General features: G+C 43.9%; 1 protein-coding gene across 8 annotated transcripts in view; it reads right to left on the bottom strand.

Annotated features, from left to right (window-relative positions):
- FNDC3B (fibronectin type III domain containing 3B) overlaps positions 1-19,627 on the bottom strand; it is a 277,903-nt gene that overhangs the window by 63,612 nt on the left and 194,664 nt on the right. For all 8 annotated transcript variants that reach the window (XM_005860876.2, XM_005860873.2, XM_014535302.1 and 5 more), the window contains 4 exons: positions 19,420-19,558; positions 15,947-16,000; positions 1,771-1,895; positions 404-578 (listed from right to left, as the gene is read on the bottom strand). In XM_005860876.2, the coding sequence (XP_005860938.1) occupies positions 404-578; positions 1,771-1,895; positions 15,947-16,000; positions 19,420-19,558 (493 nt within the window). The remainder of the gene's footprint in view (positions 1-403; positions 579-1,770; positions 1,896-15,946; positions 16,001-19,419; positions 19,559-19,627) is intronic.

Here is a 19,627-nt window from a genome sequence, read left to right on the forward strand (position 1 = left end):
ACAGGGGCTGGTATAGTAAGGGAAGGTAGGTAAAATACTGAAGAAGCCATCACAATAACCCCGGGGTGAGATGATGGTGGCTTGTAAAAGAGTAATAATAGCTGGGCAGAGGTTGAGAAATAGTGAGATTTAAGAATGATTCCTCAAGGAGGCTTTAAAAGGATGTTAACTTTTAATATATGCAGTCAAGGATGCTTACAAGGGTTTTGAGTTCCCAAAGTCAAAGGGGAGATGCCATTCATGGAGATGGGAAAGGACAGGCTGGTGGTGGTGGTCGGAGGGGTAGAAATTAAGGGTTTGGTTTTGAATTTATGTAGCTCATCTAATTTCATGGTGCCCTGTGGTTATGACAATACCGACTTCCACTGAACACACGCAAGGGTATGAAATCGGCAAAGCTTACATTTTCATCCTCCTGGATTTCCAAGGTGTAGGTGACCACTTCCTCAGGTGAACAGCCTTCTGGTTTATTCCACTGCAACGTGACCCATGTGACCCCCGCTCGAACAAGTCTCGGTGCCGAGGGCATCTGAGGAATGTTTCCTAGTGTGTAGCACACCACCTCCTGGCTATAACCACTGCAGAGAAACAAGCCCAGGGACACACAGCTTAGGAGCGATTCCACACGAGGACGGTAAGCTTCCCACTGCCCGAGCTGCTTGGGTTGCAAAGTCTGGGGCCTGACAGGTTCAGCAAGTAAAGAAAGGCTTTGTGAGATATCTCCTACCACAACTTTTATTTGCCAATGTCCCCCCTTAGCCTGATGCTCAAAAAGCACAACACGATACAGGACAATCTAGGTAAGAATTTATCTTCCCCCAAAAGCACCCTGCAGAAAGCACAAGGTCGGGCAATGTTTACCAAGCTGTGAGCCACAGCTACCAGGAGCCTTCGAATCAGTGTGAGCACAAATGACGTCTGTCGGTGAGAAAAATGTTTTACAAACATACACAGTGCTATGTTGCAAAAGCTTGTGGGTGCTTCCAATCATTTACAAACTCTTGAACCATGGAAGCCTTTAATTTATGACTTTTTTAACCGGTGAACTCTAAAAATACAGTGGCGAGCATGGGTGGACAGGGCAGGCTGTAAAGCCTTGTGATGCTAAGATTTTATGCTGGAAAAGAGGCTGGGGGGCCAATGATGTGCTGAACCTTTAGGATTTTCAACAAGCAGTGATGAAAAAAAAATGCTTTTCCCTTAATCAAGTTACCCAGGAAGTGCAACTAAAATACGATCTTTACAAAGCATCTTGGACCCACTGTCGCCTCACTGTCCACCTGCTCTTGTCTTTCTTCTGCCGCCTCCGAGCCTTGCGTCCCGGCAGTCAGATTGTCCCCAATCCGGTGTCTGCCCTCAGCTAGACAACAAAGCCGGCCCAGCACCTTTCTTTGTATGAGGGAATATTCACATGTAACTGAAAAAGGCCACGGAATGAGGAGCTTGCTCAAGTGATAAAAAAGGCACATGACCTCAAAAACAACAACAACAACAAGTCCAAGAGGGATTCCTTTCAATATCTGCACTATTACCTCCACCTGGGTTCTCAGAGCCCCTCTGGGGGCCTTTGCATTACAGCTGGCAAGACAGCAAAGAGGCCACACAGTGGCGTTATCACCTCAGAAGGGGCCTTGTACTCTCCGGTTGAGATCCCCTCTCGAAAAAGCTCAGATTGGTTCAGCGTGGAGGCAGCGGGCGTTCCTATGCCTTCCAGGGCATGACGGGGAGACTCAGAACCATCATGCAGATGCGGACAAGGAGACGTCATACCTGGTGCCGATGTCATTCCGAGCAGCCAGCCGGAACGTGTACCCCATCGCTGGACAAAGCTTCGTCAACTTGCAGTGCTTCTGGCTCCCAAAGAAGCACTGTCTGAAACCACTGTTTCTTTTGCCCTAAGAGAAAAGTGAAACAAGGCACCTAAGTTTTTTAAAAAGTGAACAACCATAGAAAACGAAGGAACATTCTGCGGGACTGTTTATCTTCCTAGCCTGGATGCACAGAACCCAGGGAAGGCAGGCTTCTGGGGAAGTGTTTGGGTTGCACATCCAAGTGTCTACAAGGAAATGCCCTCCTTAACATAAAGGCCCTGCAGAAAATGTTGTAACTGAGATGAACAACGCACTGTACTTCCGAAGTGGCTTTTGGTTAATAACATAAAGAGGTCCTCTCAGGCCCATGACAACGCACAGTTTCTAGATCGTCTTCACTCAGGTTGGCCCAACTGCCCAATCTCACCAACCGACAGTGAGTCTGCAGCCCGAGGGCTCCGAAACGCAGTCCTTCCCAGGGACTGCCTGCACCCGAGGGCCAGGCTACGCAGCTCGGGCCGCCACAGACAGCCTCCCCAGGCCTCCTCTCCTCTCCAGCCTCGCAGCAGCCACCAGCCTCCACACATGCACATTCCAGCGATGGTGAGCTACCTGCTCACTGATTTCTAGATATTGGTCACATGCCTTTGAACCATCTCGTCCACATCTGCTTTTCTCATAACAGTGCTTTGGACAACCTGGGAGCTCAATCAATGCTTGCAGAGGTGAGATGAATGTCTGATAAGTACTTAGGACATTGGCCGAATTCATTTATATGTATTATAGCTACTCTTCAGTGTCTTATGAGGCTGGAAATACGTTTTTAATGCCTTCCTAGCCTTACATGATGCTTCAAATTCCTTGAAGTGAAAAGAAAACACTTCAGTGGGTTCTCTTAATAGACCAGTGAGTAAGAAAAAAAAACCAAAAAACCTTAACTGTGGTGTGCCACGCTCCAAGGCATGAAATACTCACATCAGCAGTTTGCTAGAACAAATATTTCATAGCCATAATCCACAGTATTTTATCTATGTTCTTGCAAAGAAAACCACCTGCTAACGCTGAATGTATCTTAGCATTCTAATCAGATGGTTGTGCCCAGGGCCCTCAGAAATATGTTTGAAGTTCTCAATTTATTCTATAAAGAAAGAAGAAAGCACATTTTTCTCCTAAGCAAATTCAAGCATTTCCTTCCTTTAAGTAGGCCTCCAAATTCTTACCATTAAAACACATTCCAGGTATAGTTTAATTAAAAATAAAATAAACACACAACTAGCTTGAAGCATCACTAGAGTGAAGAGACTAAAAACAACCATGCTATATTCATCCTCAAACTAACCCTCTCCCTCCCCATCCAGATCAACCTGGTGTCACCCCAGGGAGGGAGAGAAGTCCGATTAGTCTTTAAGATCCGAAGCTTATTTGATCAGGGTTCAACATACATTCGGGTGCAAACAGTAAAGCATAGCATTTTTCCACTGCTACTTGAGTAAAGTCACTGTGCCATTCCGCTTACTTTAACCTTGAGTATTAAGGCTGCTGCAGACGATTTATTCTACATACATTTGCATAACTACATCCAGTGTCTGATTACACTCTATGCCCTGGTATGTTTTGTATCCCTTTCAGGCTGTAGCGTGATCTACCTTCTTTCTCCTCTATTTCTGAGCTCAAAGTAAACAGAGCAAGAAAGGCACATCCTGCCGCCACGGAAGCCTCATCCTTTCCAAACCCAAAGCTGGCTCCCCTTCAATGCCTCATTTTTCCTATTTCTTTGTTTGGACTCCTTTGCCCATTTCTGGTGCTTAGAACTACAGCCAGTAAATAAAAGTCAGTCTGTGCCTTACTAGGTTGATTTGCTTTAATATGGTGAAAACCAGGCTGTCTGTGATTTAAATGAGAAAAAAAGAGTGGGGAGGCATCACTGATGGGAACTAGACTTCTTTTAAAGGAGCTCACTAAAGAACGGGGATGGAGGAGGCATTCTGTGACCTTTAAGACATTTCCTATGTTTCGAACATTTTTATTTTTAATTTCTACTTCAGTATCAGGAACAACTGCTAAATAAACTCCACCTTGTTTAGACAAAGCATGCCAAATTTTCCATCTTACTACCTTCCAAGATGTGTTACGTGCACAGTCCTTAAAAACACGAGAAAAGACCCAGATTTGCAGAAATCTTAGAATCAGGTTTTAGAAACAAATAGGTCACAGAGTTAAAGAAGTAAGGCCTACTGGTGAATTTTTAGAAGTCACTGAGAATAAAGCAAACACAATGGAAAGTAGGTTAAAATATTTCAGACATGAAAGAAGCTTTGAGTAAAATATTCATGTATGCCATGGAGATTATTTTAAAAGGGCTACCTGGAAAGAAAAAAAACATTCATTAAAGTCATTGCAGGGCACAGTAATCGACAGCTGAGAAGTAAGCAAATGAGGACGGAGAAGCGATCTGATGGCTTATGAATCACCAGGGCGGTGTCTCCCACGAACAGCTCCGGGGCTTAGGCATTGAAGTACAAGTTCAAGGTACAGGTGATGTTGAGAATCTGCTTGTAAACCAAGAGGAAGCCCAGGTTGCGAACAGCATTTATAAATAAAGTATTATCCACTTGTTGTTGACAGAAATAGATAGGATTTTTTTTTTAAAAAAAGATAATGCTTTAGATTGAAAGATTCAAACAAACTGATAGGAATAATAACATAAATGTTTAGTCACTGTTTATCAAAATTGAAAATGTCCATGCTGTTAATGTCAGTGAAGTTTTATAAATGGCAAATAATAACTTCCTGATGATTCTGAGAGATTATAAACTGTGCCATGATCCTTGTTCTAATAAAATCTAATTTAAGCTACACAGGATTACTGAGATATACTAGCTTTACTTGGAAAGAAAACTTACTTTTTAGTAATTTAACATCATCCTTGTGCAAAGTTTCCCACTAAAACATGATCCTAATAGAAATGGGAAACCAGCCCTAGCTGGTTTGGCTCAGTGAATAGAGCATCGGCCTGTGGAATGAAGGGTCTCAGGTTCGATTCTGGTCAAGGGCACATGCCGGGATTGAGGGCTCCATTCCCAGTGTGTGGTATGCAGGATGCAGCCGCTCAATGATTCTCTCTCATCATTGATGTTTCTAACTCTCTCTTCCTCTCCCTTCCTCTCTGAAATCAATACAAAGATATACACTGAGTGGCCAGATTATTATGACCACCTGACATTTGTAGGCAAATTAGCTATAATTTCGTGCTGAAGTTGCTAGAGGGCCAGACCATTATAAATAGGGAAACAGGTTGTTTACCACGACAGTAGAAGTGATTTTTTTCTGAAGATATGGGTAAACAACGCGATTTAACAGCCTTTGCACACATATATATATATATGGTATATCCTACTGAGGATGGAGCCCACAACCCCGGCATGTATCCTTGACCAGAATCGAGCCCAGGACCCTTCACTCCACAGGCCGATTCTCTATCCACTGAGCCAAACCAGCTAGGGCTCAATAAAAATATATTTTTTTAAAAAAGAGAGAAATGGATAATCAGCCCAGCTGATGTTGCTCAGTGGTTGAGCATTGACTTATGAACTTGGAGGTCACAGTTAGATTCCCAATCAGGGCACCTGCCCAGGTTGTGGGCTCGGTCCCTACTGGTGTGCGGGAGGCAGCAGATCAATGATTCTCTCTCATCGTTGATGTTTCTATCAATCCCTCTCCCTCTCTGAAATCAATAAAAATATATTTGAAAAAAAGAAGAAATGGGTAATCTGACAGTTTTTAGGCTTGCTGTCATCAATAGTCTGGCCAAACATAGGAAGCAGTTATATCTGTGGCCCAAGCCTTGTCCTGGTCAACCGCTGCTGCTAGGCCACTTGTGGTGTGTCCCACCCACAGAGGAGAGTGACGGATGGGGTCTCAAAAGGCCCAGGAGTTGGCTGGTCCACAGGGGAGAGTGGAGCCTGGCTGCCCAGCAGCACCCTGGTTCTCGGTACCTTGGGAGATGAGGTTTGCAGCAGGGGAGCAATCAGGGTCAGACCTGCCTAAGATGAGCACCTGAGTTCCTGTGCTCCTGGGGAAGGAAAGAAAACTTCACCCCAATTGAGAAAAGGGGAGCGGAGGCTTCGAGCCCACACCCGTGAGCATTCTGGAGTGGACCTGGCCACTGGGCTCTACCTGACATGAGCCACGGGACGCCTAGCCTTGTTCTGGCCCCGCTTTCCCCTGCCAGTGTCCACACGCCACAAAGGCCGACTGTCAGGGTCCCCTGGCTTGTTTCCATTTCAAATGTTGGGCACCCCCAGCACACATTAAGTTCATCCCAGGACAAAGCTAATCTTCACTAGAATGTGAAGAAATCTTGAAGTACAAATCAACCGTGTGTCGATAAACAGCACTCAATTTAGGGTGAGGTGAAGCATGACTTTCTTCAGTTGAGTGTTCCTCTTCTCACACGACTGAATTTATGGTTCTTGTTAACCTACTGTCATCCCACACCCAGACCGGGCCCGAGAGCACCGATTCAGCACCCGGGCCTTGAGACAAATGGAACTGCTTTCCAACCAGGGCCCAGGGCACATGTCCTCTACTTCCGGTCAAAATTGCTCTCCAGGAAAGCACTGGATATGCCAGCAAACTGGCTGGTGTGCACACAATATACCAACCAGTCCTTCCCCGGTCCGGAGCTCCCCAGTTTTGCCTCGATCTCTTCTTTCTTACTATTGGACAAAAACACCTCGCATGTCTTCTACATTCTAGACCCCACTGGACGGGCTGATTCTCCATTCTCAATAGCATGTGTCGGGCAGCCCGTGCCTATGAACTGCACTCTATTCCCCACAGAGTTCACCTGGCCTAGGTTGGACATCTCATTTACTTGATCCTTGCTGAGCAAGGCCTCCTTTCAGGTCTAGATTCACCACCTTTGTGGGGAAGCCCAGCCTGGTAACACTTAGAAAATTACACACTGTCAGCACCTGCCTCTCTGCTGCTCCATCCTCATCCTCACTCCCTTCCGAGAAGGGCCATGAATTTGGTTACAAGTCTAATAACAATGAATCCAGATGTTCTTCTGGATCCAACAAAGTTCCTGCTAAATTCTGAAGAATGTTAACCACCTCCAACTTTTTGTCAGTCTTGGAAAGGCAGGGGTGAGGGAAGGAAGCTGGAGGAGTATGTGAAATATACTTATGTGGCTGCACAGCCGAGAATGACTCACTCTTGGAAACATTTTTCAAGATGTGTTAATAACCACAGGGACAAAGATATTAACCTTATAAACATTACTTCATTGTTTAAAATGATATTTGGAATTAAGTGATAAATATAAAAGGGTTTAAATATTTTGAGGGACATACACTCTATTTTTCTATTTTATTTTCTGCTCTTTAATGATCTACTTGAATAATTTTCCGTTACTTTCTAATCTATAGTTTAAAAATAGCTACTACATAAAATTATAGCATATTTCTTGTTTTCTCTGCCCCCCCCTCCAAAAAAAAAATTAAATAGTTTGCTGAAGTCCTATGGGTCACCCAAAGGAGTAGGACACATCCCCTACTTCCCAGTGCAACAACGGAGGTGGAGGTGGAGGCATTAACTGGCAGGAGTCCAGCTTGCCTCATGGGCTCCCTCTCCTTACCACTGAGGGAGCAGGTAGTGATCTCTCCATCTGTTAACTGGGCAGAGCAGTGTCCCTGAGGTGGAGCCACACTGGGTACAGGGTCTGAGTCCCATCCACCCATGAATTTCTGGGTACACATGTCTTCCTTCTCCCTCTGCCAGAACACTCAGAAAAAGCAGCAGAAGCAGGAAAAGAGTTATGTTGTACTTTCAAAGTTCATGACCTCATAGTTACTCAAACACACCATATGTGCTATATAAAGATAAAGGAAAAATATTTATTAACGGTTTCTCATGACTAAGAGAGTCGAGAGAAGCCTTATGCCACATGGTGGTGATTTTAGACACGTCCCAAAATTCTTTGATTCCCGACCATTGAGGAGCCAAACCTACAGGCCTTTCCCTTCATGTGGGTGTGCTGTGACTCACTCCTGACTGAGAGAACATGCAGCTGTGTGACTTCCAAGGCTGGATCTGAAAGGTGAGGCTTCTGTCTTTCCCCTGCAACATTAACTTTAGCGATTCTGACTCCCTCCTGGCTGCCACGCTGTGAGGGAGCCCCCGAGGAGGGCCTCCCAATGCCGCGAGTGACCACTAGACTTGTGGGTGAAGACCCAACCAGAAGATCCGAATCTCAGTGAGCCCTCCGGCTGACGCTCCAGCGATTGTGGAACCCGGACAGGCCATTCCCCCAGTGCCCTGTCCAAAGTCCCTCCCCTAATCCAGGAGCATAGGAGGTGGCTGCACTAAGCCATTAGGTTTTGGGGTAACTTGTTATGCAATAGTGCACTCTTTTATTTTGATGTCCATATATGTGTATAGTATGAAGTTCCCAGGAAACTTTTATAAATTCCTCCTGCACTACAAATAACCAGGAGGTGAGGGAGCGGAAGTGTGCGTGCAAGCCAGCACACAAATGTTTACCGTGTGCCCAAATAAAGGCTTCTATTTCCCACATGCACTTAGCACAGGCCCTTTCCCTCAAAACCATCCCACAACGTAAGGCCTCTCTGAAGAGATTCCAACAATTATTTTTGTAGAAGATGAAAAAATGTGACCATTGATTCATCTTTAGTTTAAAATGTTTAAAAGTAACTGTTAATTTGTAGAACTAAGTAACCGAAAGACTGAAAACAATTTTTTTCAAGTCTTTTTCTTTTTATTAACTTATCTGTCTTTATAAAGCTGTCCTCAGTACTTGGGAAGATGAATCAATTAAATGGGTTGTTTTCCTGTTAAGGAATTAATGCATCCATGGCCAATTCTAACGTGTAACTCACACACACTCCAATTAACTCAGGCCACAGTGTTTTCCTGCCAGGAGTCATTCTCTAGACTGCGGGGAATGTGGCCGCTCTGGCTAACATTTCCAATTACCCTGGCACTATGACCCTGGATGCTGGCATTGCCCAAACTGGCAGTGATAGACGAGGCTGGCTGATATTTTCAATTTACTTCAAATTAACAGACTGGAAATGATCCTTCCTGTTCCTCTTTTTGGCACAAGAACATGAGAATGGCTGACACCAGGGCACCAGAACTGATGGTGAACAGGCTCCCTTTGCCACTCTACTCTTCCTGATGTTTTCTTCCCATTGACCTCCTCCTCTTACAGGCTCTTTCACAGCCATGCCTGCTGTCTTCTCCATCTGCTCTGACCAGGCTTGATAACTGTCTGCTAAATGAGTTACGTGAATTTGATGATCAGTTGTCATGTGCTGTGGGCCTATGGCTGCTGGGTCCAGACAGGGGCTGAGTGATTCTGGACTGGGCACCCTGTAACAGGCATAGTTCAGCCTGTCAGAAACGGCAAAGATAAATCACATAAAAAATAAGGTTTACTGGCCAACTGAACTACTGCCAGGCTCGAAGATTTAGTCTGCTAGGACGTCTATATTTAGAAGTTGTTCCAGCACTGGCCGACCCTAGGCAACATCAAAGATAAATGTTGGCTTGAGAAATAAAAGAGCATGTATGTGCAGCATAACCATATAGAAGAAGGGTTCATAACAGGGAGGTGGAGACACTCCACATCTGGGGGGATTCGAAGGTTCCCTGTGCCAAATCTCACTCTCTTCTGTGATGCCTCTTTCATTTTACTGAGCACTCTGGCACAGAGGAGCTTTCAAAGGTAAGAAAAGGGGGTGGGATAGTCTGTGGTCGCAGGCTCCTACGTAAGCACTGTATTCATTTTATCCCCTAGCATGCTAGTCTTTCCTATTAGTGAGAGAGGCTTAGCTACCTGAAATAGGCAAGGAGACCAGGCCCTTTCCTTTCTATCTCTGCATATATGGGGTGCATCAGATGTCACTGCTTTGATAAGATCAATGTGTTGACTGTCCCAGTGAAGGGAAAGGAGGAGCAAGGTGGCGATGTTGGAACAGGCAGCCTGGACTAGTCACAAGTGAACCGAGAGCTGGATGGCTCAGCCCATCATCTAGCCAAGCCCAGGCTGCTGCCTTCCATCTGGCAGCCAACAAGCACAACAAACATGAGGACCAAGATGGGTATGCGTAACTTAGCCGCAGCCGGAAGCTCCCCACACATTCTGCTGCCCAAACACATAACTCTGTCCTGCGCACGTGACAAGCGATAAAAAGCAGGTGGAGAACCTGCTTTAGGTGTGCAGACGAGTGGGGCTGAGGTCCCTGAGAGAGACGGCTCCTTTGAACTCGGAGCTGCCTTTGGCACCTATGGACCTCACAGAGTTACAGTCCTTCTTGTCTAGCTTCCTTCGGCAGGACCTACACGGGGAAGCTATTCACCCGGTTCTCTGAAAGCACTCTCAGACGTGGCAGTGATGGTTTGTGATGTGACAAAACACAGCTACTCTGCCAGGTACTGGTTCGGTTTAAGGCACTGTGTGAAAGACGGATTCTGATGGACAGCGTGCCAAATGACCCCCGGCACTGGGGATGGGTTGGGGAATGGGCCTTCCTGGTTTTCTCCACGGGCCTGACATACTATTCACCATATGCCATGTAAGGCCACGTAAGGCCACATGGCATCTCAGACAGAGCGTCCGCTGCATGGTCTCAGGGAGCCCGTGTCAGGCTGCCTCCTGGCACTCCAGGCTCTCCCAGGGACGGCTGCTGTCTAACCTGAAAAGCCATTGCAAATTCACTTGAAGTGAATATAGTTCCGAAAGATGATCAATACTAACTAGTCAATACCTACGTTAAAGGTATCTGATTAATAAACTAGTTAACCCAGTACCTCCTATGGACTAGCTCAATTCCTAAAATGAGCTAAGGTGGCTCCTTCTGAACTAGATGTCCAGGAAGTGACAGCCTGGGGCTGCCAGAGAGGTTTCTGCAGCAGGACCACTGGGCACCACGGGCTTGCTGACGCTCTGGTGGCATACGGGCTCTGCCTGCTGCTGGCCTTTTCTGCTCTTTCTATTTCAAATTATACACCCCTCGATTCCTATAGTATTTATTTATTCTCAGTCCACTGTTTTACAGCTGTGTTGGCACAGTAGTTACCAGGAAAGCTACGTGTGAAATTGCTTTCTGGGCTAGCTGAGTCACACATGAGGAAGATTCTTGGGAACTCCACTAGTACATTCCCATGAAGCTGTTTTTCTGGTTCTTTCATACGTTCCCTACAGGTCTTGTCCAGAAACTAAGCTAGTGGCAATGAACATCTATATATAGCGCCGACACCCGTTTTTGTTTAGTGCAAACCAGAGACACTCATCTCAGGGTTCCTGATCAAATTCCCAACAGAAGAATGTCCCATTCCTTTCATTCAGTCCTGCTAATTATAGACTTTTTTTCTACCCCAAGTCTCAACTTGTGCTTAGGTGACGTGAAATAATCATTACACTGACTCTCATTCAATCTTTACCCACCTCCGTGACAAATGACATAATTTTTCAGGTGGAGATGCTGAGGCTTGGGGGTTAAATTACTTGCTTGACTAGTTAGAGACAAAACAGAGACTACAAATCCATATCTCTTTAGGCGAACTCCACATTGTTGATACATCTTATTGCTATGAATCCACGCCAGAGATTCACAGCAAGACCTCAGGAGATCAGCATTTGCTGAGTAACTACCTGCAGTTAGTATTCTGCACAGCACGATTTAAAACAATGTCTTAGGAGTAGAACTCACAACAAATTAAGTTTCCATAAATACTTCCTTTATGGAATTTATGTTTTCTAAAATGAAAAAAAAGTTCCCATTTGATGGTGAAATTCTGTTCCTTGACTTTTATTCAAGGTTTCAAGGAAAAGGCCAGATCACTATCCCTTAAACCAGACGGGGCAGGCGTTATGTGTAAATCTATGCAGAGGTTCATGATTCTTGTTCATAAAAGCCCATTCCTACCCTACAGGCCTCTATATCCTCAAGCCTCCCCCTTAGCTCCTTTTGGAGAAAAACTCCCACCTCTACATGTCATCCAGCAGAGAGGCAACAGAGGGCCGAGTTCGAGTGGCCGGAGGGGATGGCAGGTCACAGGGAACAGCTCAGGGAGGTCCATGGGAGAGTGAGCTGTAAGCACTATCTCTCTAACTCTAGCATGTAAGCATTGTTTTGCTGTTAAAATAGTAAGAAACTCTTATCCTACTCATAATTCTGGATTAAACTAAAACTCAATTCATAAAAGTGTTTTTGTTGATTGTTTTTAAATTAGCACTAGGTGCAATAATTCAATCTAGCAGGAGAAAGAAACCATCACAAGGTTTCAGACCTGCTTTCTGCCAGCCTTCAGTAACGATGTCATGTCCTAGATTAAACTTGGGGCAGGGGCATATTGTCAGCAGAAAGAAACTGAAAGGCAATGACGACTCTCAACAGTCAAGTAGAAAACAGCCTTGAAAGTGGCCTCCTATTTTGCTGCTCATAATGGGGTCTCCTGGAGCAGCAAACAGGGGCTGAAGATCTACAAAATTTTAAGGCCAGACTGCAGGCTCCAAGGCTCTACACACTACACCTCATCCTAGTCAGCACAATGCAGGGACATGGCAAGCCAAGGCCACACCTTTGCAAGTTATGAAAACTGATCTGTTTCAGGGGAAAACGGAAACTAGTGGCCAACGCAGAAAAGCCAAGGACACCTGTGCATTCCATTTTTAGTTGCTCATTACCATCTCATAGTCACAGTGACTTCCCACATTGGTTTAAAAACTAAGGGATTGCCTAGTTACAATTATTAATAGACAAAAGCAGTTCTTATTAATTGAAGAACTCAGAGAGTGACTTCCAAGTGAATTCTACAGAACAGTGGTTTGCCATTAATGGCAACGGGTCTAGGAGAGGTGGTGTACCAGCGTTCTCCTGCGCTATAAAGGTTCTGTTTCTGTTCCTCATTAGGGCGACACCTGCCTTCAGACCTGCTGGTCACCAACTTAGCTGAGAATTTTAGAAACACAGACTATCAGAAACTTGACTTCTGAAATGATAGGATGGGCAGGAATGAACTAGTTACCATTACTTGTACTCTCCTCATTGCCAGGAAACCCAATGATTCCATTTTTTAATCTTTTTAAGGAGATGGAACAGGAGGGAGATATAAAACAAAGAAGCTAATGGATGGAACAATTTGAGAAGCATGAGTCTAAGTCTGTTTCTTTGTATCTGTTCACAAGTATAGAAGGGTAGCATGACATTAGCTTTTTCAGCTATCCGAATAAGGACAGTATCTTTCCAACATCATAGATCCCCAATACAACAGTGAATAGTATTCATATGCGATGTATATGAACTGAGAGGTATTTTCCATAAATGCTGAAATGATCAATAAACAGACCAACAGCAGTGAAAAGGATCCCAAAATATTCTCTTGTCAGAAGATGCAATCCCACTAACCAGGTTTGAGAAGCATAAATGATATAAGTATATATAAATTGCCCAGCTGGTGTGGCTCAGTGGTTGAGCATCTACCTATGAACCCAGAGGTCACGGTTCAATTCCCAGTTAGGGCATGTGCCCAGGTTTCAGGCTTGATTCCCAGCGTGGGGCATGCAAGAGGCAACCGATCAATGATTCTCATCATTGATGTTTCTATCTCTTCCTCTCCCTTCCTCTCTGAAATCAATAAAAATGTATTTTTAAAAAAAGTACACATAAACTGAAGGGCTGACTGAGGACCAGAGAAGTCAAGTGACCTGGCTGAAAGCTTGGAATGGAATCCACATCTCCTCATCACAGTGTTCTTTCAATTATCCCGTTTCCAAGGGGTACTTTACAGAGTTTTTCTAGAAGGTGAATATTATGCCATAGAAAGTAAAAGGGTTTCTGTGTTGGCAAAAGGCCTATGGTAGGTGAGAATCAATGAAGCTGAATCTCCAATAAAGCGGAGCTGCAGGAATTACAAGGTGGGGGAGAAAAAAAGAGAGGAAAGGGAAAGGCAGAAGAATTAAGGTGGAAATAAGGAAAAGATGGAAGGAGAGCAAGTAGGGGAAAAACAGAAGAAGGCCAAAAACAAACCATTTAATATTTCGTGGTCACTAGTCCATAGAGCAGTGGTTCTCAACCTTGGCTGCACATTAGAATCACCTGGGAATCTTTTTAAAATCCTGATTTCTGGGCCTCATCCACCGGAAATTCTGTTTCTTTGTTAAGGGGTGGGGCCACAACATTAGTAACAAAGAAACAGAATTTCCGGTGGATGAGGCCCAGAAATCAGGATTTTAAAAAGATTCCCAGGTGATTCTAATGTGCAGCCATGGGTTCGAACCACTGCCATCGAGGGTCCTATTGATTATAGATGGTCATCAGAAATAGTGTCTGCACTTCATCTGAGGCTGCAGCACACCTCCTCTCAGCATCAGGCCAGGATACTACCCAACCCAGATTCAAAAGGGAGGAAGCCAACCACTGAGCCACCAGTACCATTTCCTGCAGCACCTGGGATTCCCTTGAGGTTTCCCATTCAAGCACTCAACTCCTCTGACACTACTTATGAGTCAGAAAAGAGCAAAACACACAGGGGAGGACACACATACACTGCCCTGAGAAGATACCTGAAATGAAAAAAAGCCTCATCTTTATTAATAAATTCTATCTCAGTATAAAACCTCAAATTATGAGAAAAAAACATCAGGTCAGGGCAACAAAGCAACACACTTGAACAGACTTGCATTCCACCTCCACTCACCCTCAGGGAGGAAGAGGAGAGAGGAAGATAGTTCCTTTCCTGACTGCCTATAAAAATCTCCTTCCACAAGGGCCACCGCGGTGGTTTCACGTTCCAATCAAACCACCTTAACACGAAATCCACCTAATCTGTAAAATGTAACAGTTACGCCTGAGATTTCACCAATCTGTGCACAGGAACTATTCACAAGGATCCTCAGAACAAAAGACCATTGTCTTTGGTAACTTTCGACTCTAGCTGTTCAGATGCAACCCAGATGGGAAAATTCGCTTCTGCAGGGAATGATGAAGGGCTCCCTTTTCACATCAAAATTTCATCATGAGAACTTCATCTGATTTTCATTTTAAATTTGGTTAAAATATTTTTTCCATACCTGACAAGTTACTTTTTGCCTAAGCCTAAACCTGTGTTCTAAATCTTTCAAGCCCCCTGAATTTAAGTCGCAAAGACTAGGCAACTTGATTTTCGAGTCTTAAAATCCTAGTCTGCTCGATCACAGAAAAATGAACTAAAGCAAGGGTAAATGAATGAATAGAATTAATGTCTCCAGGTACAAAAAGCACAGCTGCTTTTCAGAGAGGAAAGTCCTCTACACTGTTTCCTGCCTGAGATCCTGTTGGTAACTCAGCAAGACCAGAAATGAACTTGGGTCGCCATTCAGCGCAGAGTGGCCTCAAGATGAGGAGACTCCACCACGAATACCATTTCAAGGGCCTCTGGCAACAGAAACAGCAGAGGGGCGCACTGTTGTAGGATGCTCTACCCGACAGGGTATCACACAGGGGCAGAGTGAGACCTCCAGGTGCTCTCCACTCTTGCTCTCCACTCACCCAGCTGTACAACACCAGAGTGCACACAGGAAATTCAAATACAGTCAAGGTGACAGAACAATTAATGAATGGCTAGACCAGGGGTAAGCAAACTTTTTGACTCGAGGGCCACAATGGGTTCTTAAACTGGACCGGAGGGCTGGAACAAAAGCATGGATGGAGTGTTTGTGTGAACTAATATAAATTCAAAGTAAACATCATTACATAAAAGGGTACGGTCTTTTTTTTTTTTTAGTTTTATTCATTTCAAACGGGCCGAATCCGGCCCGCGGGCCGTAGTTTGCCCACGGCTGGGCTAGACACTGGGGACCCCAAAATAATTAAGATCCGGTCTTTTCTTTCAGTAGCATTTCTTGCAAATAAGCCAAGTAAATGTGTTTTAATGCACAATTCTTTATGCTACTTCTATCCATGTTCATTTTTCAGTCAATAACTATTGGCTTAAATTTTCCTCTATTTACAAGTTTTTTCTGTGTTTAGCAAATCTTACAAAAAGAATAAAAAAAATAAAACAGTAGTTGTTCAGAAATTGTATTTTTGAAATCACATTTTAGATGAATGTGCAAACAGGCTTACCTCATCCCACTCCAAAAGGTAGTTGGTGATTTTTGAACCATTGTCGATTGGTGCCTAAAAAATAACAATATAAGAGGTTGGAGGAAGTTGTTCACAGATACAAGGTTCAAATACAATATCAATGCTAGTGTTATTCTATAACCCTGGAGAGCTCCTGCATCTCTTTGGTCACTCATTATCACAAACCAATTTCAATACAATTCAACTGTAGAGAAAGTCCCCCCACTATTAAGAAATCATTTCCACAAATAGCCAAAGCTGACTCTCTACCACCTCTACCTTTACACCCACATGGTGGCCCATTTCCTCTGGGGATACAACTTTTTTTAAAAATATACTTTTATAGATTTCAGGGAGGAAGGGAGAGGGAGAGAGAGATAGAAATATCAATGATGAGAGAGAATCATTGATCAGCTGCCTCTTGAACACCCTCTACTGGGGATCGAGGCCAAAACCCAAGCATGTGCCCTTGGCCAGAATCAAACCTGGGACCCTTCAGTCTGCAGGCCGATGCGCTATCCACTGAACCAAACCAGCTAGGGCTAGGGGATACAACTTTTAAGAGGCAACTTTAGATTCAAGAGTAGAGGAGAAATAAGGCAGCTAAGAAACACAGGCATTGCTTAGGGTCTGGGGGGATAGAGCTGACCCAGTCAGGCTCAGAGTTGGAATCTATATTTTTCTAACTTCTCCCACACAGGTGTTTTTTTTTTAAAGTGCTTAAGATTAGAAAGCCTTCTTTGGTATTAAAGTTTGCCCCCCTTTTAAACAGAAAGAGGAAAAATGGGATCCTCTGACTAGATTACAAATTAGCAAAAAGAAGTCTGATCATTTGCTTTCTTCTTAAAAGCACACCGAAGTCTGCTTCACTGAGAAAACAGGCCTTGGACAACGGGCAGAGGAGCAGAGAACTTCGGAAAAGAGTGTTTTGCAGGATTAGACCTGCCAGAGTGCAGTGCAGCACTGGGGTTCCTTCACAGCACCAGGGTAGTAGAGTAGGGGGAGAGAGATAGAATAGAGATAGAGATGGAGATGGAGATAGAGATAGAGAGAGGGAGGGAGGGAAAGAGAGAGAGATGGGAAGGAGGGAGGAAGAGAGAGATGAGAGAGGGAATGAGGGAGATGAGAGATATGAGAGAGAGAGGAAGGGAGGGAGAGAGAGAGATGAGAGAGGGAATGAGAAAAGAGTAATATGGGAGGAAAGGAAGGAGATGGAGAGAGAGAGAGAGACACTAAGTGGGAGAGGCTCCTGGGCCTGGCCCCTCCCCAGGAAAGCACAGGAGCTCTGCACACTGCAGTGTCCTGCCTCTAGCAAAAGGCAGCTTGGTCATTAGAGCTGAACTGAATCCCAGCTTGGCTGTTTGTCATGTGTGATCTGATGTTAGTTGCTTAATATCAATGTTTAATTTCTTGTTCCAAGAATGGATGTGTGTGACAAGTAACTGGGAGAATATATGTAAATCAACTACTAAACTACCTGGTCTTATAGGAAGCACTCAGTAAACAGCAGCTGTTGCTTTATTATTGTTAACAAAACATCATCTGGGGCTCAGTAAGTATTAGTTAAATTAATACAGAAACTCTTCTCGCTCCTCTTTCCTTCCTTTCTCCTGCTGAGTCATATAATCTCTGAGTCCCCAGACCCAGATTTCAGGTGAGTGCTGTATGCTCTACTGCACTGCAATTTTAGGCTTTTGTGGACAGGGACACATTTAAGGTTCTAAATAACGGATAAGGCTCAAGTTTTAGAGAACTGCATTTATAACGGCTCATAAGCTTGCAGAGGAATTGTTTCTTAGTAGTTTCTTCTCTGCCCCACCAGAGCCGCTAAATCCTTGCAGGTGGGAACACCAACTTTGGTTTGGTTCCACCCTGTCTCCCGTGGCTGAGCCCTCTCAGTGTCTGTGGATTCGAGGATTGGTGGGCAGTCAGAGCATGGTCCCCTGTCCTTGTGCCCGCAGCCAAAGATTGAGATCAGGAAATCTGTTTTAAGAGCATTTGAATAAAAACTGAACTAAATTCAGAACTTTCAAGTTTGCACATGGCTGAAAGGAACGGGAGGCGGTTTCTGATTCACAATTAAATAAACAGAGAAAGAACATTTGCAACACTTTCCTCCTCATGAGAAAACTTTTCCCTCGAGCTGCCAGTCTCCCCAAAACCTGTACTGCATCTAGGTTTTCAGCAGAGCACATATCAGTGATCCCCAACTTTAGGTGAGACCCCGGGTCCCTCTGGTATTCTTAGGAAGGTTTCTTATATTTTCCAAAAAAAAAAAAGAATTTTAATTTTTTCCTTAAAGATATATTTACATATGCATATGTGTAAATATAGAACACATTTAAAAATGGTTGTGTATACTCCAAGAAGTTAAATAACAATGACCAATTGGGTGTTCAAACTCTGAAAAGGTGGGGAATCACTGACCTGGATTATCCCTGGAAGCCAGAAAGGAAAATAAAATAGTTCAGATTCTGAGCCAGTTTAAACTTTGCCTTTGTCCAAATAACACACTTAGTGTCGGCCGCTGGCAATGAGAATGCAGCTGCCCATGGGAGAGGGGTCTAGAGAAGGCCAGGCTCTGTTGCTGACCACTGCTCTCAACTGCTTTTACCCGCTTCCTAGATAAATCTGACCCTCATAGGAACAAGAAGACAAAATATTTCTTCACCAATAACAAATATCACTAACCATCTCATTTCTTTCACATGTTAATGTTCTCCCCAAATACCATAAATCTGTATTATCTCTTCTTCTACAAATTTTACATTTAAACTATTTTTAAAATATTCATATATAGAGATAATTACTATAGAGATTAATAACAACCTATCTGCTTGAAAACACACAAGTATGACTGACTAATAAGCTCATTAAATTCGTGAAGGGCCTCTCTTTGGCAAGAACCATTTGTAGCCAGTAAATGGTATTTCATGAGAACTATTACATGATTTGGACTTCTAAAAATAATTAGCAATCCTGACTGATAAGATCTAATAAGTAAAAATTAGTGAAATCTTAATGAATGTCATTTAGAATTCTAATCATCCTAGGCAGTTTTAAATATTAAACATTTCAGAATCGCCACTAAAAGAAGCCAACAGAACCTATGTTATCTATAAATCTTCACAAAAACATTTGACTGAAATCCTCAAATGTTTGTTGAGATGAATTAGAAAGTGATGAAAACCATTTGAAAGTGATGAATTTTAGTTATTTTAAGTATTTATATCACTTATAATGTATTGCTTATGATCCTAAGAAATTTTCCAGATTCCCTTGCAAACAGAGCTAAGGCTTGGTTTTGCAGTCTCTCTCTCACACCCTTTCAGAGAGTTGGCAACTTCTGATATCATAGTAATTTATTTCAGATAGTTACTATGGAGATAACCAAACACCATCACCAAACTGGAACAGTGCTAAATAAATGTCTCAAATGGCTACAGACTTCAGCCCGACACTGAGCCACCCACCTTCCACTGCAAGGTCAGTGAGCTTTTGGTCCTGTGCGCCAGCTTCGGTGGGAAGGGGCACTCGGGTGCACAGCTGTGGGTGGTGAAGCTCACTGGCTCAGAGCAGGATCCCTTCACGGAATTGTACATGGCATATACCCTGGAAACAAAGCAGACAAGTACAGTCAGTGGCCCTGGCCCGTCACAGAAGACCAGGGCTGTTATCTAA

This window comes from Myotis brandtii, unplaced genomic scaffold (genome assembly GCF_000412655.1).
Source record: "Myotis brandtii unplaced genomic scaffold, ASM41265v1 scaffold1423, whole genome shotgun sequence".
NCBI classification, from domain to species: domain Eukaryota; kingdom Metazoa; phylum Chordata; class Mammalia; order Chiroptera; family Vespertilionidae; genus Myotis; species Myotis brandtii.